The sequence below is a fragment of the Lissotriton helveticus genome, chromosome 4_1, assembly GCF_964261635.1.
Source record: "Lissotriton helveticus chromosome 4_1, aLisHel1.1, whole genome shotgun sequence".
Taxonomy (NCBI): domain Eukaryota; kingdom Metazoa; phylum Chordata; class Amphibia; order Caudata; family Salamandridae; genus Lissotriton; species Lissotriton helveticus.
Window position 1 is genome coordinate 1,285,536,080 of NC_136063.1, and position 15,256 is coordinate 1,285,551,335.

Sequence of the window (15,256 nt, forward strand, 5' to 3'; positions counted from 1 at the left end):
CAATAGCCCTGTTTTGCCTATTCTTAAACGTACTGATCCCTCTCAGCCACCTGTGTACCGTTTTGTAATTGATCTTCGAGAGGTCAACAAAATTGTTGTCCCTCAGTTTCCTGTTGTGCCAGATATAACAGCCTTGCTTACTATGATTCCTGTTTCAGCGGTCTGGTTCTCGGTTATTGATCTTAAGAATGCTTTCTTTAGCATTCCTATTGCTGAAGAAAGTAGAGATCTCTTTGGCTTCTCTCTCGGAGGCTGAAGCTTCCGGTTTAAACGCGCACCTCAGGGCTATTGTGAAAGTCCTTCCATATATAGTCAAGCTCTAAAGTCTCAGCTTGACACCTTTTCTTTACCCTCAGGTGCTACTCTTGTCCAGTATGTGGATGATTTGTTGATCGCTGCTGATTCGGAAAATGTCTGTAAAAATGCAACTGTGTCGCTCTTACAAGATAACGCACCGGGGCACACAGCATTTTTTTCAAAACCCGCAACAGGTGGAGGACTTCTTGAAACTCCACAAGAAAGATCGCGTCCGGGAGGGGGCAGAGGCGCGACGCTCTAGATCGCCATCCCCGATGTCTCAACAGGAATGACGAACTTGCTACTGTCCGGACCATGCTGGTACAGAACTGTGCACATGGACAGACTGATCCCTGCATTTCATGGTGAGGTACATGTACTGCATTAAGCCTGTCAGGCCTGTATTTGGTATTGCGCTCGGCCGCCCACCTCCGTCCCGCGCAGGACAGCTAGGTCCCTACCTGGCGCCTAGCGGTGAGAGTGAGGAGGTGGTTGGTTGGTCTGGCGCCCCTAGATCACCGTCCCCAATGGGTGATCCCCTACAAACTTTTGCCCTATTCTTAGTTTTGGGGTGGTTTAAGGATGGGTGGAGGGTGGGAGACTTGGATGAGCGGCCAGTTGGGGTTGCCGGAGTGGGAGGGACCACTGTCCGATTACTTGCTGATGCAGCGAATGCTATAACCACACATTATATGCATAATAAGTCATATGCTGCCACTGTACTGTTTTACCGGCAGGTTGGGGTTGCTGGATGTGTTGAACACACTAACTGTTTTAGCCCCGTAAGCGTAGCCGCTGCGGAGTTTACGGGGTTATGGGGGAATTATGTGAATCTTAGAATACGCAATCTGCTACATGCTACTGTTGTGTGCTGTTCTGGACCGACTGCTAGATACCCGCGCAGTGTTTGCCTTGAGTGATGGGGATGGGTGACGTGAGTGACTCGCAGCCAACCCAGCAATTCCGCCTCTTGGCTTGGAATGTGCGTGGGTTGAATGACCCGAGGAAAAAAAGACAGATTCTGGGGTATTTAGACAGACATGGGGTGTCTGTTGCAATGTTGCAGGAAACTCACCTGGTGCCGACTGCGTCCCCGTTATTTGCTTCCCGTTGGGCCTCATGCAGGGTATTTTCGTCATATTCAAATTACTCTAGAGGTGTCACGATATTGGTCAAAAAAGGTTTATGATTTACCCCATTTGGTACTGAACTGGACTCCAATGGCAGATACTGTATGGTTTGGGGACGATTACACTCTCACACAGTCCTGCTCGCTTGCTACTATGGTCCCAACGTCGATGACCCGGCTGCACTCCTCACTCTATGGGGCAAGATACAATCCCTAGGCATATCCCATGTAATCCTTGGCGGTGACTTTAACACTGCACTGAACCCTTCAGTGGACAGATCACACCCCCATTCTACACACTACACCCGCACACAACGCGCCTTGCTGAGCATTGTGGAAGACCACCGCCTGACTGACTCGTGGAGGCACTCGCACCCTTCTACCAGACAGGGCACACACTTCTCTGCAGTCCACTCCACCTGGGCGCACATTGACTATGTCTTTCTCTCTGCTGGTCTTACCCCATGGCTGATCAAGACACAACACTTAGCCCGCACCTTCTCAGACCATGCGCCTGTCCTCCTGGCCCTGCGTGTTCCCCTTGATGTGTCCCCTTACCTGAACTGGCGACTCAATCCAGCGCATCTCACTGATTCAGCCTTTAAAGCGGACCTAGAGCAAGACATACCAGACTTTTTTGACCGTAATGTTAATTCAGTTTCCGGTCTCGCCACGGTCTGGGAGGCATTTAAGGTCACCGTTCGGGGCTGGTGCATCTCCAAAGGTGGAGGGGTCCTCAAATCCCTGCGTGGGGACCTGCGAAGACTTGAAGAAGAAATAGGCGCAATTGAGAGGGACATATCCCACGGGTTGGGGGGTCACGTAGCCAAGGCTCGATTACGGGAAAAAATAAATGAATATACTGAGGCTGCTGATAAAGAATGCAAATTTCTGGGGAAACCCTTTACAGCACGTACATATGGGGAGGGGGATAGGCCGGGCAGAGCGCTTGCGACTGCGATTAGACCACCTAGACATAATAATTATGTCACCACGCTCCTCGATAGTCAAGGTACACCCCAGCGCGACCTCCCAGGGCAGCTCCGGGTCTTAACTGAACATTACACCGAGCTCTACACCTCCCACAGGCGAGCGGCGCTTGATCTGCCCCCCTATCTTGATGACACTGCGATAGCCTGGCTCGGTCCGACCCAACAGAAGTTCCTTCACCTGGAGTTGGAGGTGGACGAAATTAAAGACGCAATTATGTCCATGAAATCCGGGAAAGCCCCAGGGTCGGATGGCCTGCCAATAGATTTCTATAAAACATTTATACACCTTCTGGCCCCGATCCTCAGAAATGTATATTACTCGGCCCTTGAAGACGGCATTTTACCTCCCAGTATGCGGGAAGCCCTGATTGCCTCCCTATTAAAGCCAGGTAAACCACCGGAGCACTGCGATTCCTACAGGCCGCTTTCACTATTAAATACTGACGTTAAAATACTAGCAAAGGTCTTGGCGACCCGTCTGAACCTCTTGATTGAGCGTCTGGTCCTTCCGGACCAGGCGGGATTCGTCCCAAATCGCGCCACTTCTCATAACCTCCGCACCCTCCAGGCAGTGCTACAGGATATAGACCTCGGATGCGAGGCTGCGGCAGTCTTCCTTGACGCCACAAAGGCTTTCGACTCCCTAAAATGGGACTATCTGCTGGCACTCCTGGAATGTATGGGCACCCCCTTCAGCTTTATCGATTGGATCCGCCTGCTATACCATAAACTCCGGGCTGCAGTACTCCTGCAGTACTCCTGAATGGGGCCCGTTCAAAACCATTTGAGATTCGCAGAGGCACTAGGCAGGGGTGCCCCCTCTCCCCTGTCCTCTTTGCAATAGCAATTGAACCTCTAGCGGCCAAACTCCGGCAGCACCGCAATCACCGCTCCCTTATCTACCCGGAAAGGCAACTACTCATATCATTGTACGCTGTTGACATGACCCTCTATATCCATAAACCACAAGAAAATTTGAACCCGATATTACGCGAGGTCACTAAATTTGGTGCCATCGCGGGAATACAGATACATTGGGCTAAATCGGCCCTGTTCCCCCTTACGGACAGGACCGAGAAGTTCCCTCTTGATTACCCGCTTATGTGGGAAAGCGATGAACTAAAATATTTGGGGATCATTATCACTAGGAATCGGTAGACCCTCATGCGTGCCAATTACGGCACGGTCATTGATAAGCTGATCGATAACGTCACTAAATGGATCCACCTTCCTCTATCTATGGCGGGACGAATCTCCCTTATTAAGATGGTGGTACTCCCTAAGATGCTTTACCTCTTTACCAATATACCTTATAACCCGGGTGCGCACTTCTTCCAAACCCTGGACTCCCAACTGTCCAGACTTATATGGGGAGGGAAGCAAGCTAGAGTTGGATTAAAAACTCTCATGCTCCCCTATCATCAGGGAGGATTTGATGTACCAAACTTCCGCCTCTATTATGACTGCGCACAGGGCCATTTTGCCGCGTACTGGCTCCACCCCCCTCCCTTTATGGCTCACCTGGCTGTAGAGGATGGATACATGAGGCCCGAAAAACCCTCGGGTTATCTTTACACCTCCTCCCGGATGACTGGTCGCGACCCCTCTACGGTGGACTGCACTGTGCAAGCATGGCACCGGATAATGACACGCATGGGCGTTACTATTCTATACTCCCCCCTCATGCTATTGGCGCACGACCCTAGACTAAGCGTTGCCAGCGAAGAGATTGGCGTTGCGCACATGGGGAGATTTGTACATACAGGGCCGATTCCGTTCGGCCGCGCAATTCTTCGGGACACACGCACCCTCAATCATGGACACGTTCCTTTACACGAGATTACGGCAGAACGTCCGTGCGGTCACTTCAGACTTCCCTGACGAGCCGGAAACCGTGGCCCCCTTACATTTGCTCCTACTCACTGATACCCCGTCGCATGTAGTCTCCAAACTGTACAAGCTCGCATATGCAGCCCTCGACCCCCCGCCTCTCAGAGCTAGACGAGACTGGGATGCAGACCTCGAAGATCCCCTCTCGGATGAACAATGGGAGGAAAGCTGCTCACACACAAACGCGGTGACTGGCAATGCCCGTCTCAGGCTGGTTCACTTTAAGTTCCTGCTTCGTCTTTATCATACCCCCGCTAAATTGTGCCGATTCGGGTTACGAGAAGATGACAGGTGCCTTCGATGCAAAAAGGCGGGAGCTAACTTCATTCACTTGGCCTGGTCGTGCCAGGACGTGGCATCGTATTGGGTGGAGGTGTTTCATGCTATGTCCGAGATGGTGGGCGTGGAGATCGCCCCTTGCCCCAAAATAACCCTGCTGGGACACTCATCTCCGGCGCTAAAGTCTCATCGGAAATTCTTCGCGCTGGGATTCTTACTGGTGAAACGCCACCTAGCCTGCAGGTGGGGACGCGGTCGCGCCCCCAAATTCAAGACTTGGCTATCTACTATGACTACATGGCAAGACCAGCTACACAATTACGCCGACCTGGTACCCCACAAAATGCGTCCCAAGGACCTATGGGGCCCCCTTACCGCTTACCTTCTACGGACTCAGGAGGAGGACCAAGATGGCTTGAGCCACCGGGAGCCTCCGGCCTGCACTGACCCCCCGAACGTGAATGACTGCGGACCTGACCCCCTATGAATCATCCCCATCGGACCTCCCTTTCCCTCCCCCCCTCCCCCCCCACATACCCCCCCCTGCCTACCCGCCATCACATTGCCAACGTACCGAGTCAACCGTGGCCTGACGGTGGGGGGAGGAGCAGCCTCTGTAGCAGCTAATGGGATGCCTCCTGATCTCCTCTCCAACATGGTGTGGGTGGGGGCCCGCTTGCCGCTCTCCCGTCCCCTCTTGGAGCACTAACTCACTTGCACATACACAGCAGACGCGTGATGTAGGTGCAGATAGCACACTTTTCAGTTCGCACACACGTTTTCGAGATACACTCCCTCATCCCCATACCAGTTCCTAGTAGCTATAAGGTTGCAGAGCGGTTCAGATACGCCAACGACCTACTACTATGTGTGAAAGTTACACTCAACTGCTCTCCCCGCTCATCCCTCTGCATCACATATTATATGTGATGTCCACGGTGCTGGATGGGTTGGGACACATTGATTTTCCCCAAGGTTCATTCTCAGAGTTTGGGGGGAGGGGACGGGAGGGGGGGAGTTATACGAAAAATGACCTCAGCTGTTTACCATATATTCTGACAAATCGCAGGTGCAGCTTGGCACAGGATGACAAGTTCTGTTGTGGCTTTCCTCACATTACAACGCGGCCGGCCCGGATGGGTTGTAGGCGCAACGCTGTGTTAACTAATCGCGCCTCACCACATCGGAACTGCAATATTGACTCTAGATGTTGCTGCCGGCCTGTCATACCAGGTTGTAGGCATGAAGCTGTGTATTGATCACTTGCACTGAATAAAGGTCTTTAAAAAAAAAAAAAAACTGTGTCGCTCTTACGACATTTGTCTGATTTACATCATAAAGTATCATCTTCCAAGTTACAATATTGTCGACAAGAAGTTACCTATTTAGGTCATCTCTTGTCGAAGAAGGGAAGGCAATTGACTCCAGAACGTATTCATGCAATTGCACGGATGGCTGTGCCATCCACACAAAGAGAAGTGTGTGCTTTCTTAGGCATTACTTCTTACTGTAGACAGTGGATTCCAAATTTTTTCTTACTTGCTAAACCTCTGTTGGCACTTACACTTAAAGATACGCCCCACCCTCTGCCTTGGACTGATGAATGTCAAAAGAGTTTTTCAGATTTACGTACTGCCTTGTGTTCTGCTCCTGTGTTGGGTACTCCAAATTACAGTAAACCTTTCACGCTCTATGTCCATGATAGGGAAGGTTGCACATTATCAGTACTGACGCAACAATTTGGCGACAAACAAAGGCCGTGTGCCTATTTTTCTGCAACATTAGATCCAGTAGCTAAGGCATTACCTAGTTGCCTTAGAGCAACAGCAGCAGCGGCAATTTCTATTCGTCAATCCACTGGACTAGTGTTAGATCATACTCTTAATGTTATGGTGCCACATGCAGTAGATACTCTTCTTAACAGGACGAAAACTCAGCACTTAACGAGTGCTCGCTTGTCTGGATATGAGTTGACACTTCTAGCTAGTCATATACACATAAAAAGATGTAATGTTCTGAATCCAGCAACATTGTTGCCTATTTTGGACGCGAACCGTGTACGAGATCAGCATGATTGTTTTCTTCGCACTGAAGAAGAAACGAAGGGTCGAATAGATCTGAAGGATACACCACTTGTGGACCCGGATGGGATCCCATGGGTAGATGGGTCTTGTTTCAAACTTCCTAATGGCGAAACTACAGCTGCTTATGCAGTAACTACTTTGTACACCGTGGTAGAAACTGCACGCATTTCGCATAATTCAGCACAAGCTGCAGAATTGATTGCGTTGACAAGAGCATGTGTGTTGGCGAAAGGAAAAAAAGTGTGACTGTCTATACTGACAGTCAGTATGCATTTGGCGTTGCCCATAGTTTTGGTCGTTTGTGGAGGGAAAGAGGATTCTTTACCTCCCACGGCACAAAGATACAGCATGGTCAGTTGGTAACTGACCTTCTTGAATCACTTGCTCTGCCTACTCAAATAGCGATTGTGAAGTGCAGTGCGCATAAAAAGATTACTGACGACGTGGGTCAAGGAAATGCATTTGCAGACGAGATAGTGAAGGAGACAACGAGGAATGTTGAAAGTCGCATGTGTGTTGCGGGCCCCGCTAGATGGGTCGCAGAAGCTGGTATGTGTGAAGACACAGTGGAAAGTGTGAAAGCGATTCAGAAGGAGGCCACCGAGAAAGAATTAAGTACGTGGAGAGAGAGTACGGGAATGTTGGATAGTATGGGATGTTGGACGGAATTATCAGAACATCAACGATGGTTGCTACCAGATGCGTATGTATTGCCTGTAGTTACTATGGCCCATGGACCAGCCCATATTAATGCAAGGGATATATGTAAGCTTTTAGCTCCAGTATGGCAGAATGAGGGTATTCCTAAATGTGCAGAAAATGTGGTGAAACATTGCATTGTTTGTTTGATGCACAATCCAGGAAAGGGAACACCAACTCCAGCAGGTCACTTTGCACCCCCTACGTACCCATTCGAGGTACTGCAAATAGACTATATCCACATGGAACGCTTTAATAATCTCAAGTACGTCCTGGTGGTGGTTTGTGCCTTTTCCAGATGGATAGAGGCCTACCCCCTAAAGGACAACACTGCCGTGTCCACTGCAAAAGTATTTTTGAAAGAATTCTTCCCGAGATTTGGTTTGCCGCGCATTGTCTGGAGTGACAATGGAAGTGAATTTGTAGGTCAAATTATGCAGAAGGTGTGTGTGGGTCTAGGCATCAGACAGAAATTTCATGCGGCAAACCATCTTCAGTCAGCAGGTCTGGTAGAGTGCTATAATGGCACTCTCAAACTTAAGTTAGCAAAGATTCAGGCCAGCACGGGCCTTTCTTGGCCTGATGCCTTGCCTTTGGCCCTCCTTTCAACTAGAACGACTGTTCATTCTCGTTTGGGGCTTATCCCATACGAGATTGTGTTCGGACGCCCAGCTAATGTCTGGGGAGTCCCCAGACCCAAAAAGTACTCAGATATTCCATACCCGCTGTTGGTTGACTATTTGCATGATCTCACCACTAAATTGCATGTTATTCGTTAACAGGTCCAAAACGCTTTACCGGAGGCCTCCTCAGATCCCGGACACTCCATCCAGCCTGGGGACTGGGTGTGTCTGAAGAACTTCCAGAGGAAAAAGAACTTGGAACCTCGCTGGGGGCCGCCGAGACAAGTGTTACTCACAACTCGTACAGCTGTCAAGGTCCTGGGAAAGAAAAATTGGATCCACGGCGTGCATTGCAAAAGGGTACCATTGCCGTTACCTTATGACCAGTGGGTCCGAGAAGGTATCGGTGACAGTGAGTGCGAGAAGGTAACCAGCTTCGTACCGTTCAGCAGTGCACACCTAGATTGGACTAGCTCAGAGAAGGAGGACGATGACGTCTTACAGGAAGCTGTACCTGTGCATCTGAGACTTAACACTACAGATCCCGAACATTTATTCAAGGACCAAACAACACCTGGAAAGAGACGATACAATCTGAGAAAGAGATTGCCTAAAGACAATTAATTTTGGTTTCCTTTAATTCTGTTTATAAAGAAACGTTCTTTTTTTTCCTTTATCCATCAAGTTGCAGGGTCACGGTAGGAGTCTTGAGCTGTGACCTGAATAGTGACTAGGTCAACAGGACTTGCAGTGTCATAGGACGGCTAACAATCATAGCCAAGTGATTAAGGAAGATTATCGGGAGCAACACCTTTAGAGTAATGGATAGTACAGGGAAAGGAAGTGATGTTAAAATGATGAAAAGAGCTCATTATAAGAAATTATTATTTGGTCGTTGTGGTGTAGCACTATGTGTTTTGGTATGTTTATGTAGTTTATTAGCATGCATAGGATGGCTTATTCACGTCCTGCAGTTGGTACCTGTTCCCGCTTCTGCCCCTCTAAATCCCTCTACTACTGTTTCTCCGCATAAATTTTACTCACTCCCAGACCACGAGCAAATGAGAAGAATGGAATATCTTAATAATTCGTTCATTCAACTGTTACACCAGCATCAATTGATAGTAAATGTTACTAATTGTTGGGTCTGTGGTCTCATACCACATAATACACAAAGAGGAATGCCGTATCTAGTCCGCCCCTTTTCATACGAAGGTTCTGCTTGGGCCTACCTGGCTATGTTTTCCAATGCATACCAGAACTTACTTTGATATCCTTCTGGTGGATCCTACAATGGTGGAGTGGATTTCAGTCACAGTTCTTTGATAAAGGGTATTGTAACGATGGCAAAGATTGCTGACATTATTAAGATTCCCAAAGACGAGAAGAGAGCATACGATGGGTGGAATATAACTCGTTATACTCTCAGCCTCACCGACAAGCTTAAGCAACAGAGTTCTACACCGATTTGGGTATTACCCCAAAGAGGTCGTTTGTGCTTGCAAATAAATGGTCAGAATATAAAAACTAAGCAAGAGAGGAGTAATTGCTCCCATACTTATGTCTATACTCCTTCTACCCCCGCACCATTGGTGGCATCGCAAGGTACATATTTTATCTGTCACGACAAAGCTTATACATGGCTTCCCCCATACTTCTCGGGGACGTGTTATATAGCTTTTCTCCTCCCTCCTACATATACTGCTCCTGCTGATTATCATAAAAAGAGAGTTGCTAGAGGAGTTGTAGATTCGGAAGATACAGCAGGACAAGAAGGAGGGGATTTTCTGAAAGGGTTTCTTCCCTTTTGGGGTCCGATGTCTAATAGCAAAAATATCAGACAGTAGGTCCGCGTGGTTGATGCTACCATCAATGTGACTTCTGGAGCATTAAAGAATTTGACTGCTGAGCTTCAGGCGGATCGACTTATGACTTTACAGAATAGAATGGTTTTAGACATAGTCCTTGCAGATAAAGGAGGAGTCTGTAAACTGATTGGATCCAGTTGTTGCATTTATATTCCTGACGATGCCACTACAGTATACCAAGCCATCTCTAAGCTACATGTCATCTCTGAGTCTATTCACCAAGATACTGGAGATTGGTCTGTGATGGGATGGTTTTGGGGACTACTGTCCACTTGGGGATGGAAAGTGTTAACTTTCCTCGGAATGATTTTAGCACTCGTCTTTTCTTGTTGTCTTTGTCTACAATGTGGTCCAGCCATCTGTGGACTTTGTGCCACGATCTGTGTCTCCAAACCAGTAGCACAGCAGACAGAACATATTAAGATGATGGTGCAACAACATCTCAATGATCTCATGACCATTGATATCGACTCAGACTAACATGAGTTCCTTTGTGCATTGCCTGAGTATGGCAAAAGGAGGGGCTGAGGTTACGTAGTTTTCGGCCCCGCTTCGCTACCGCAGCCATTTTGTGTTTAGTCGCCATTTTATGTTGCCTCACTCAGGCAGCACGGCTAACGCGGTAAAATGGTCTTTCTGCCTTTTTTTTTTTCAGCTGCTCCATGTTTTTCCCGTTAGAGAACAACCTTTGTCCTTGTGTGCGATACTGATGTCAGGGTCTGGCCGAGTTCTCAAAGCTGTGTCTAGACTGATTAATCCATGTCTTACTCCACGGTTTGGGTCCCACCATTCTTCTCTACCTTATCTTATTTAACTGGCCTTCACTATTCTCTTCGTGTGTTCTCTTGTTACATAGCCCTTCTTTTGAAGCATTCTACACGTTTTGCCACTTGCAAATTGAATTACGGGCACTAGTGTTGATTAACCTGAGGGGAGGAGAGCACACGGGGTCTGAAAGGAGGGTGTGTTTTAGACATTCGATAGCTTGTTTTCGAACTATTCCTATTTGTCAGTTTTGTGTATATTGGGAGTTGTCATTGTAAACTTGTGTTGTATAATAGACTGTGCGCCACGGATTGAAGTGGCAGTCTCTTGAGAACCTACCTGTGTGGTACTTCTTAGATAACTGTGCTTAGCTGCAGCTAACAAAACTACTTTTCTACGCCTAACGGAGTGTCTCGTGTCTCTGTCGGTCGAGGCAGGTGAACTCGGAGATCTTAGGCGTGCCCTGCGCCGCCTGGCCCATAAGGTCAGGTTCATCACGACCACCGCCCTAAGGGCTCCTTGAGCCTATTGGAGGTGGGGGGTTTTCCCCCTGCCCGCTGCGCTCCGACCGACAGTATCTTAATCCGGTGGTCGTGATGGAGCTAGGACTCGTAGAAAAGAGACTTGCTTGAAGTAATCCTCTTGTTTAACTCACTAACATGTTATTAAATACTGCGCATGCGTCAACTGCATCTACGCAATATGATAAGTTAACGCTTTGAGGGAAATTCTTGCGCTTGAGCAGAAGGCACTAAAATGGAGTGTTGAAGACTCGCGTGCATGGCACCTGCTTAGCTGAAACGAAAGTTAGCTATTTTACTAATGCTAATGCGGGGAAATTATTAATAAGTAAAGGGGAATAGAGTAGAGATGGGTGGTATACAGTGAAATCATTATTTTTTAAAGTAACACTTGTCTTTCTGATTTTATCACTAGTGCGCATTTGGGCCTCTCATGTATAACTGAAGTAAGCTGAGTCATATGACGGCTGCGCATGTCTACTGCAAGTGAACCAGGAATGAGGAGTCTGAGTTTGAACAAAAGCCAAGGTCGCAAAATGTCCTAGCCTGAGAACGGACAGTGAAAAGTTCAACAGAATGGGCCTACATGTTAGATTTTTAACAAATATTGCAGATGAAATGTGAATGCGGGTGGGAAATATTATTATGAATAAAAGGGGATGGATTTGCAAACAATGGTTTAACTGAACTTGGTAGTTTGGAAAGGTCTATAGCTAGTAAATACTTAAATAAACATAAATTGAAACATACATGTATAATTTATAACCCACTACATATACATTTTCACCAACTGCGTGAATCTGTTTTGTAATTTTATTATGTAAATTCATATTTATTTTTTTATACTTTATCTAAATTGTTTTGAAGTATAAATATATTTCTATGGATACAAAAGTGTTTGTTGATACTTTTTGTGATAATATGTACAATTTCGTTCATAAAAAACATATAACACACAAATAAATGAGCATAAGACAAGAAAAATGATGGAGGCAAAGCGGTAGATGACACACATGTATAGCTAGTTCATTCTAATATAGGGGTCCCTCACTTCCCAAACAATTTAACTGAACTTGGTGACATGTAAGCATGGTGTGACGATCTTGCCCCCCCCTTGCCTGACCAATTACATTTCAAATTTTTACGATATTGAAACTTTAGTGGGTGGAACATAAGGAACAAAAGGTATAATTGCGATAGCTTTAGTTAGTTAGTTATCACAAGAGATGAAGGTTTGCGGAGCTTGGGATGCTGTCTGTGTAGCGGGAGATGCTGTGAGATGCTGATGAAGAAGCCGAATGCAGTACCTTCTACCCTAATTTAATTGGGTTAGATAAGAAGATCGCGGAAGAATCTCGAGGAGGAAGAGAGTGTCAGAGAGGGGTGCAACGCAACCGTCGGTATTTAGAAAGGTCATCTATCCTGTCCTGAATCCTGTCCTGAAGTCTTTGTTGTCTGATCTTTCCCAGGGGCCCCTTACCAGCCCTTTGGCCAGGGGGGTTGTCTTCACACCATTCTTGGTAATTAAAATTTTGCGTTATTTGCAGATGTGCTTTTCTCTCTGTCCTCTCCCTGTCTGAGCATTGATCACTGCATGAGTCCCAAGTATGTGTTTGATGAATAATTAATTACATTTTTCTCTCCTTAGAATGATGGTGAATGCACTGTGTATTTGAGATGGTTCACATGAATTTGATTTAGATAAAGGTTTTAAAACTTCCTGAGTCTGTGGTTATTTACTGTAAATGAATAAGAAAGCTAGAGTTAGTGTTAATCTTCACCATCATCCAGTTCTACTAATCGTCCATCGACCCGAGGAAAGAACTGTATGATCTGTGAAAGATTAGTTAAAATTAATAAATAACGAATCTTGAATTGTGGGAAAACATAAACTTTGACTCCAGCGGTTTACTCAATTGTGTGTGTTTATGGGTCCACATGAGTATTTGGTAGTGGAGTGTCTGTTGTTGGTACGCCGCTGGATCAGTCGGACCTTTCCTCTGGATGTCGGGCAGACCACCATTAATGGCCTGTCAGTGTCGGTCAGCCCGACATCCTAATGAGGCCTTTAGTGTCGGTCTGTCATACAAAACGGTTCCATAAGTAAATCATCTGTGAAGATAGTGTAAGAAACGAGATAGGACTGAGGAGGAAGGGGCACGGAACTTCCCCAAATTACTTGGGGGCTTATGGGAATTGGTTTCGCTAGAAGGAGTAACACTCTGTATATAACCTTGTTTTGGGAAAGTAGCAGGTGTCCCATGACATTCTCAGTAGTACCTCTGGAAAGCGGCCACTGGCACTCGCGGCTCGGTCTTATAACTCAGGTATAAAGAGAGCCTTTAACAACCGGTATAGCCCTATGCAGCAGGTGATAAGGCTAGATTATATATTCCATTCCTTATATCATTATAATCTGTTGTTGGACTACATTATTCTGTTGTTATCTGGGGCAGAATTTGAGTGATGTTTCGGAGAATGTAAAGATTTTCTCTGGCGAATTTTCTTAAATCTGATTAATACTATGTTTACAACTTGCGTTTGGCAACATTTTCCACCTATCTGGTTTTCGCGTTAAAATTCAGACATTTCTGTCCATTTTAAGTTGTTTCTAGTTCAAGAGATTGCAAACACCCATCCAGTTTCAAGGTCACTAACTAATTGGTTTTAAAGGTAACCTGTGATAAAACAGCCTATGCATTTTCAGAGCTAAGTGGAACGTATAAGGAAATTTGCCAGCTTGAGGCAAAAATAACACCAGGCCATAAATGTAGGAAAATCAGTAAACTCTGCAAATGGCCAATAATCAGAAACTTTGCTTTTGCGTTAACGACTTTGCTCACCTTAGTGATGACATTTCTAGAGACAGTATTTCCTTACCTTCTACAATGTGCTTAGCGGACACCAGCATTAAAGCCATAGCCATGTCTGCAGTGGCGTCATCTCCCACATGTGGGGTGTTGGCGACTTTCACCCCGAAGCTAGAAATCAGCTGCAGGTCTAGGTGTTCTACTCCAGCGCCTTGGCTTGCGACTGCCTTCAGGTTGGGCAGAATCTGCAAGAGTTCTCGATCCAGCTGTGGCTTCCTCCACCACATCAGCACTGCCTGGATTTGAGCTGCAAATTCCTCCTTGTTCTTGAAAAATTCTTCGCAGTAGACAATTCTGAAGTGCTGTTTCACTATCCCTTCGAATTGCTTCGGAAAGCCATCCACGCCTCCGCTGTAGGACATCAGGGCAAATGGGAGACCCTCCATATTTGCCTGTGACGCACCTGAACACTTTCACTCAGTGTTTTTTTTCGTAGCGGGTTTATGTATGAGCAACACAAGTCCCAACAGGTCCGACGGTTCGCGCGTTAATTTAATACCATGTATTACCATTAAACATTACTACAGAAATGAATCTGTCTTTGTGTAATGTAAACTGGCACTAATGGAAAGCGCCTAATGACCTACGCTCGAATTCGCTCTGAATAAACAGCAAAAAATAGATAAACACTTTAAAATTGGATAATTTGCCTTCCGCGTACGAACAACATCTGACCCGGAAATCTACCTCTAGCACATGCAAAAATGCCGATGAAAATAAAAGTGCGTTTCCAATCCGTTTACAACTGGAATAGCGTACCGAGTAAACCATTAGAAAAGTAAGGGGCAGAGAATAAAAAAACACCAAATACGTTTGTGAGCAGTGGTTAGGCGGGGCAAGAGAGTCCTAAAATTAATAGTTAAAAGACAACTCCCCTCCTGTTACGGACTTCGGCCTTTTCTTCTTAGGCACCCCCTTGCCAACGATCAAAGCAGCAAAAATGTGATTGCTAGCGCCGTCAGCATATGACGGGAGAAGGGCGTAATTATAAATAGTGCAGCAGGTGCAGTGGCACCGGTTTTCAGGAGTGTAACAGGAACCCCGTGAACCCCATTTACCCGGTCCGCCCTTTATGCCTTCCGTGGGGGGGGGGGGCTGCGCCCTGGGCCAGGCCTGGTAAGGAGCCAAACCGGAGCCTCCCTAGCTGCTTGTACCTACCCACCGTGAGGGCGCGGCGGTTTGACGCTCGCTGCTGACATCTGCGGTCACCGCAGATCACACTTCAGGATCCGGGCTGGG

The 15,256-nt window shown here is 46.8% G+C and overlaps 1 protein-coding gene across 1 annotated transcript in view; it reads right to left on the bottom strand.

Moving 5' to 3' along the window:
• The window catches only part of LOC144829082 (putative 2-ketogluconate reductase), a 261,551-nt gene extending 246,857 nt beyond the window's left edge, over positions 1 to 14,694 (bottom strand). The window contains exon 1 of the mRNA XM_078687857.1: positions 14,028 to 14,694. Within this exon, the coding sequence (XP_078543983.1) occupies positions 14,028 to 14,403 (376 nt within the window). The 5' untranslated portion in view covers positions 14,404 to 14,694. The remainder of the gene's footprint in view (positions 1 to 14,027) is intronic.
• Between the last annotated feature and the right edge of the window lie 562 nt (positions 14,695 to 15,256).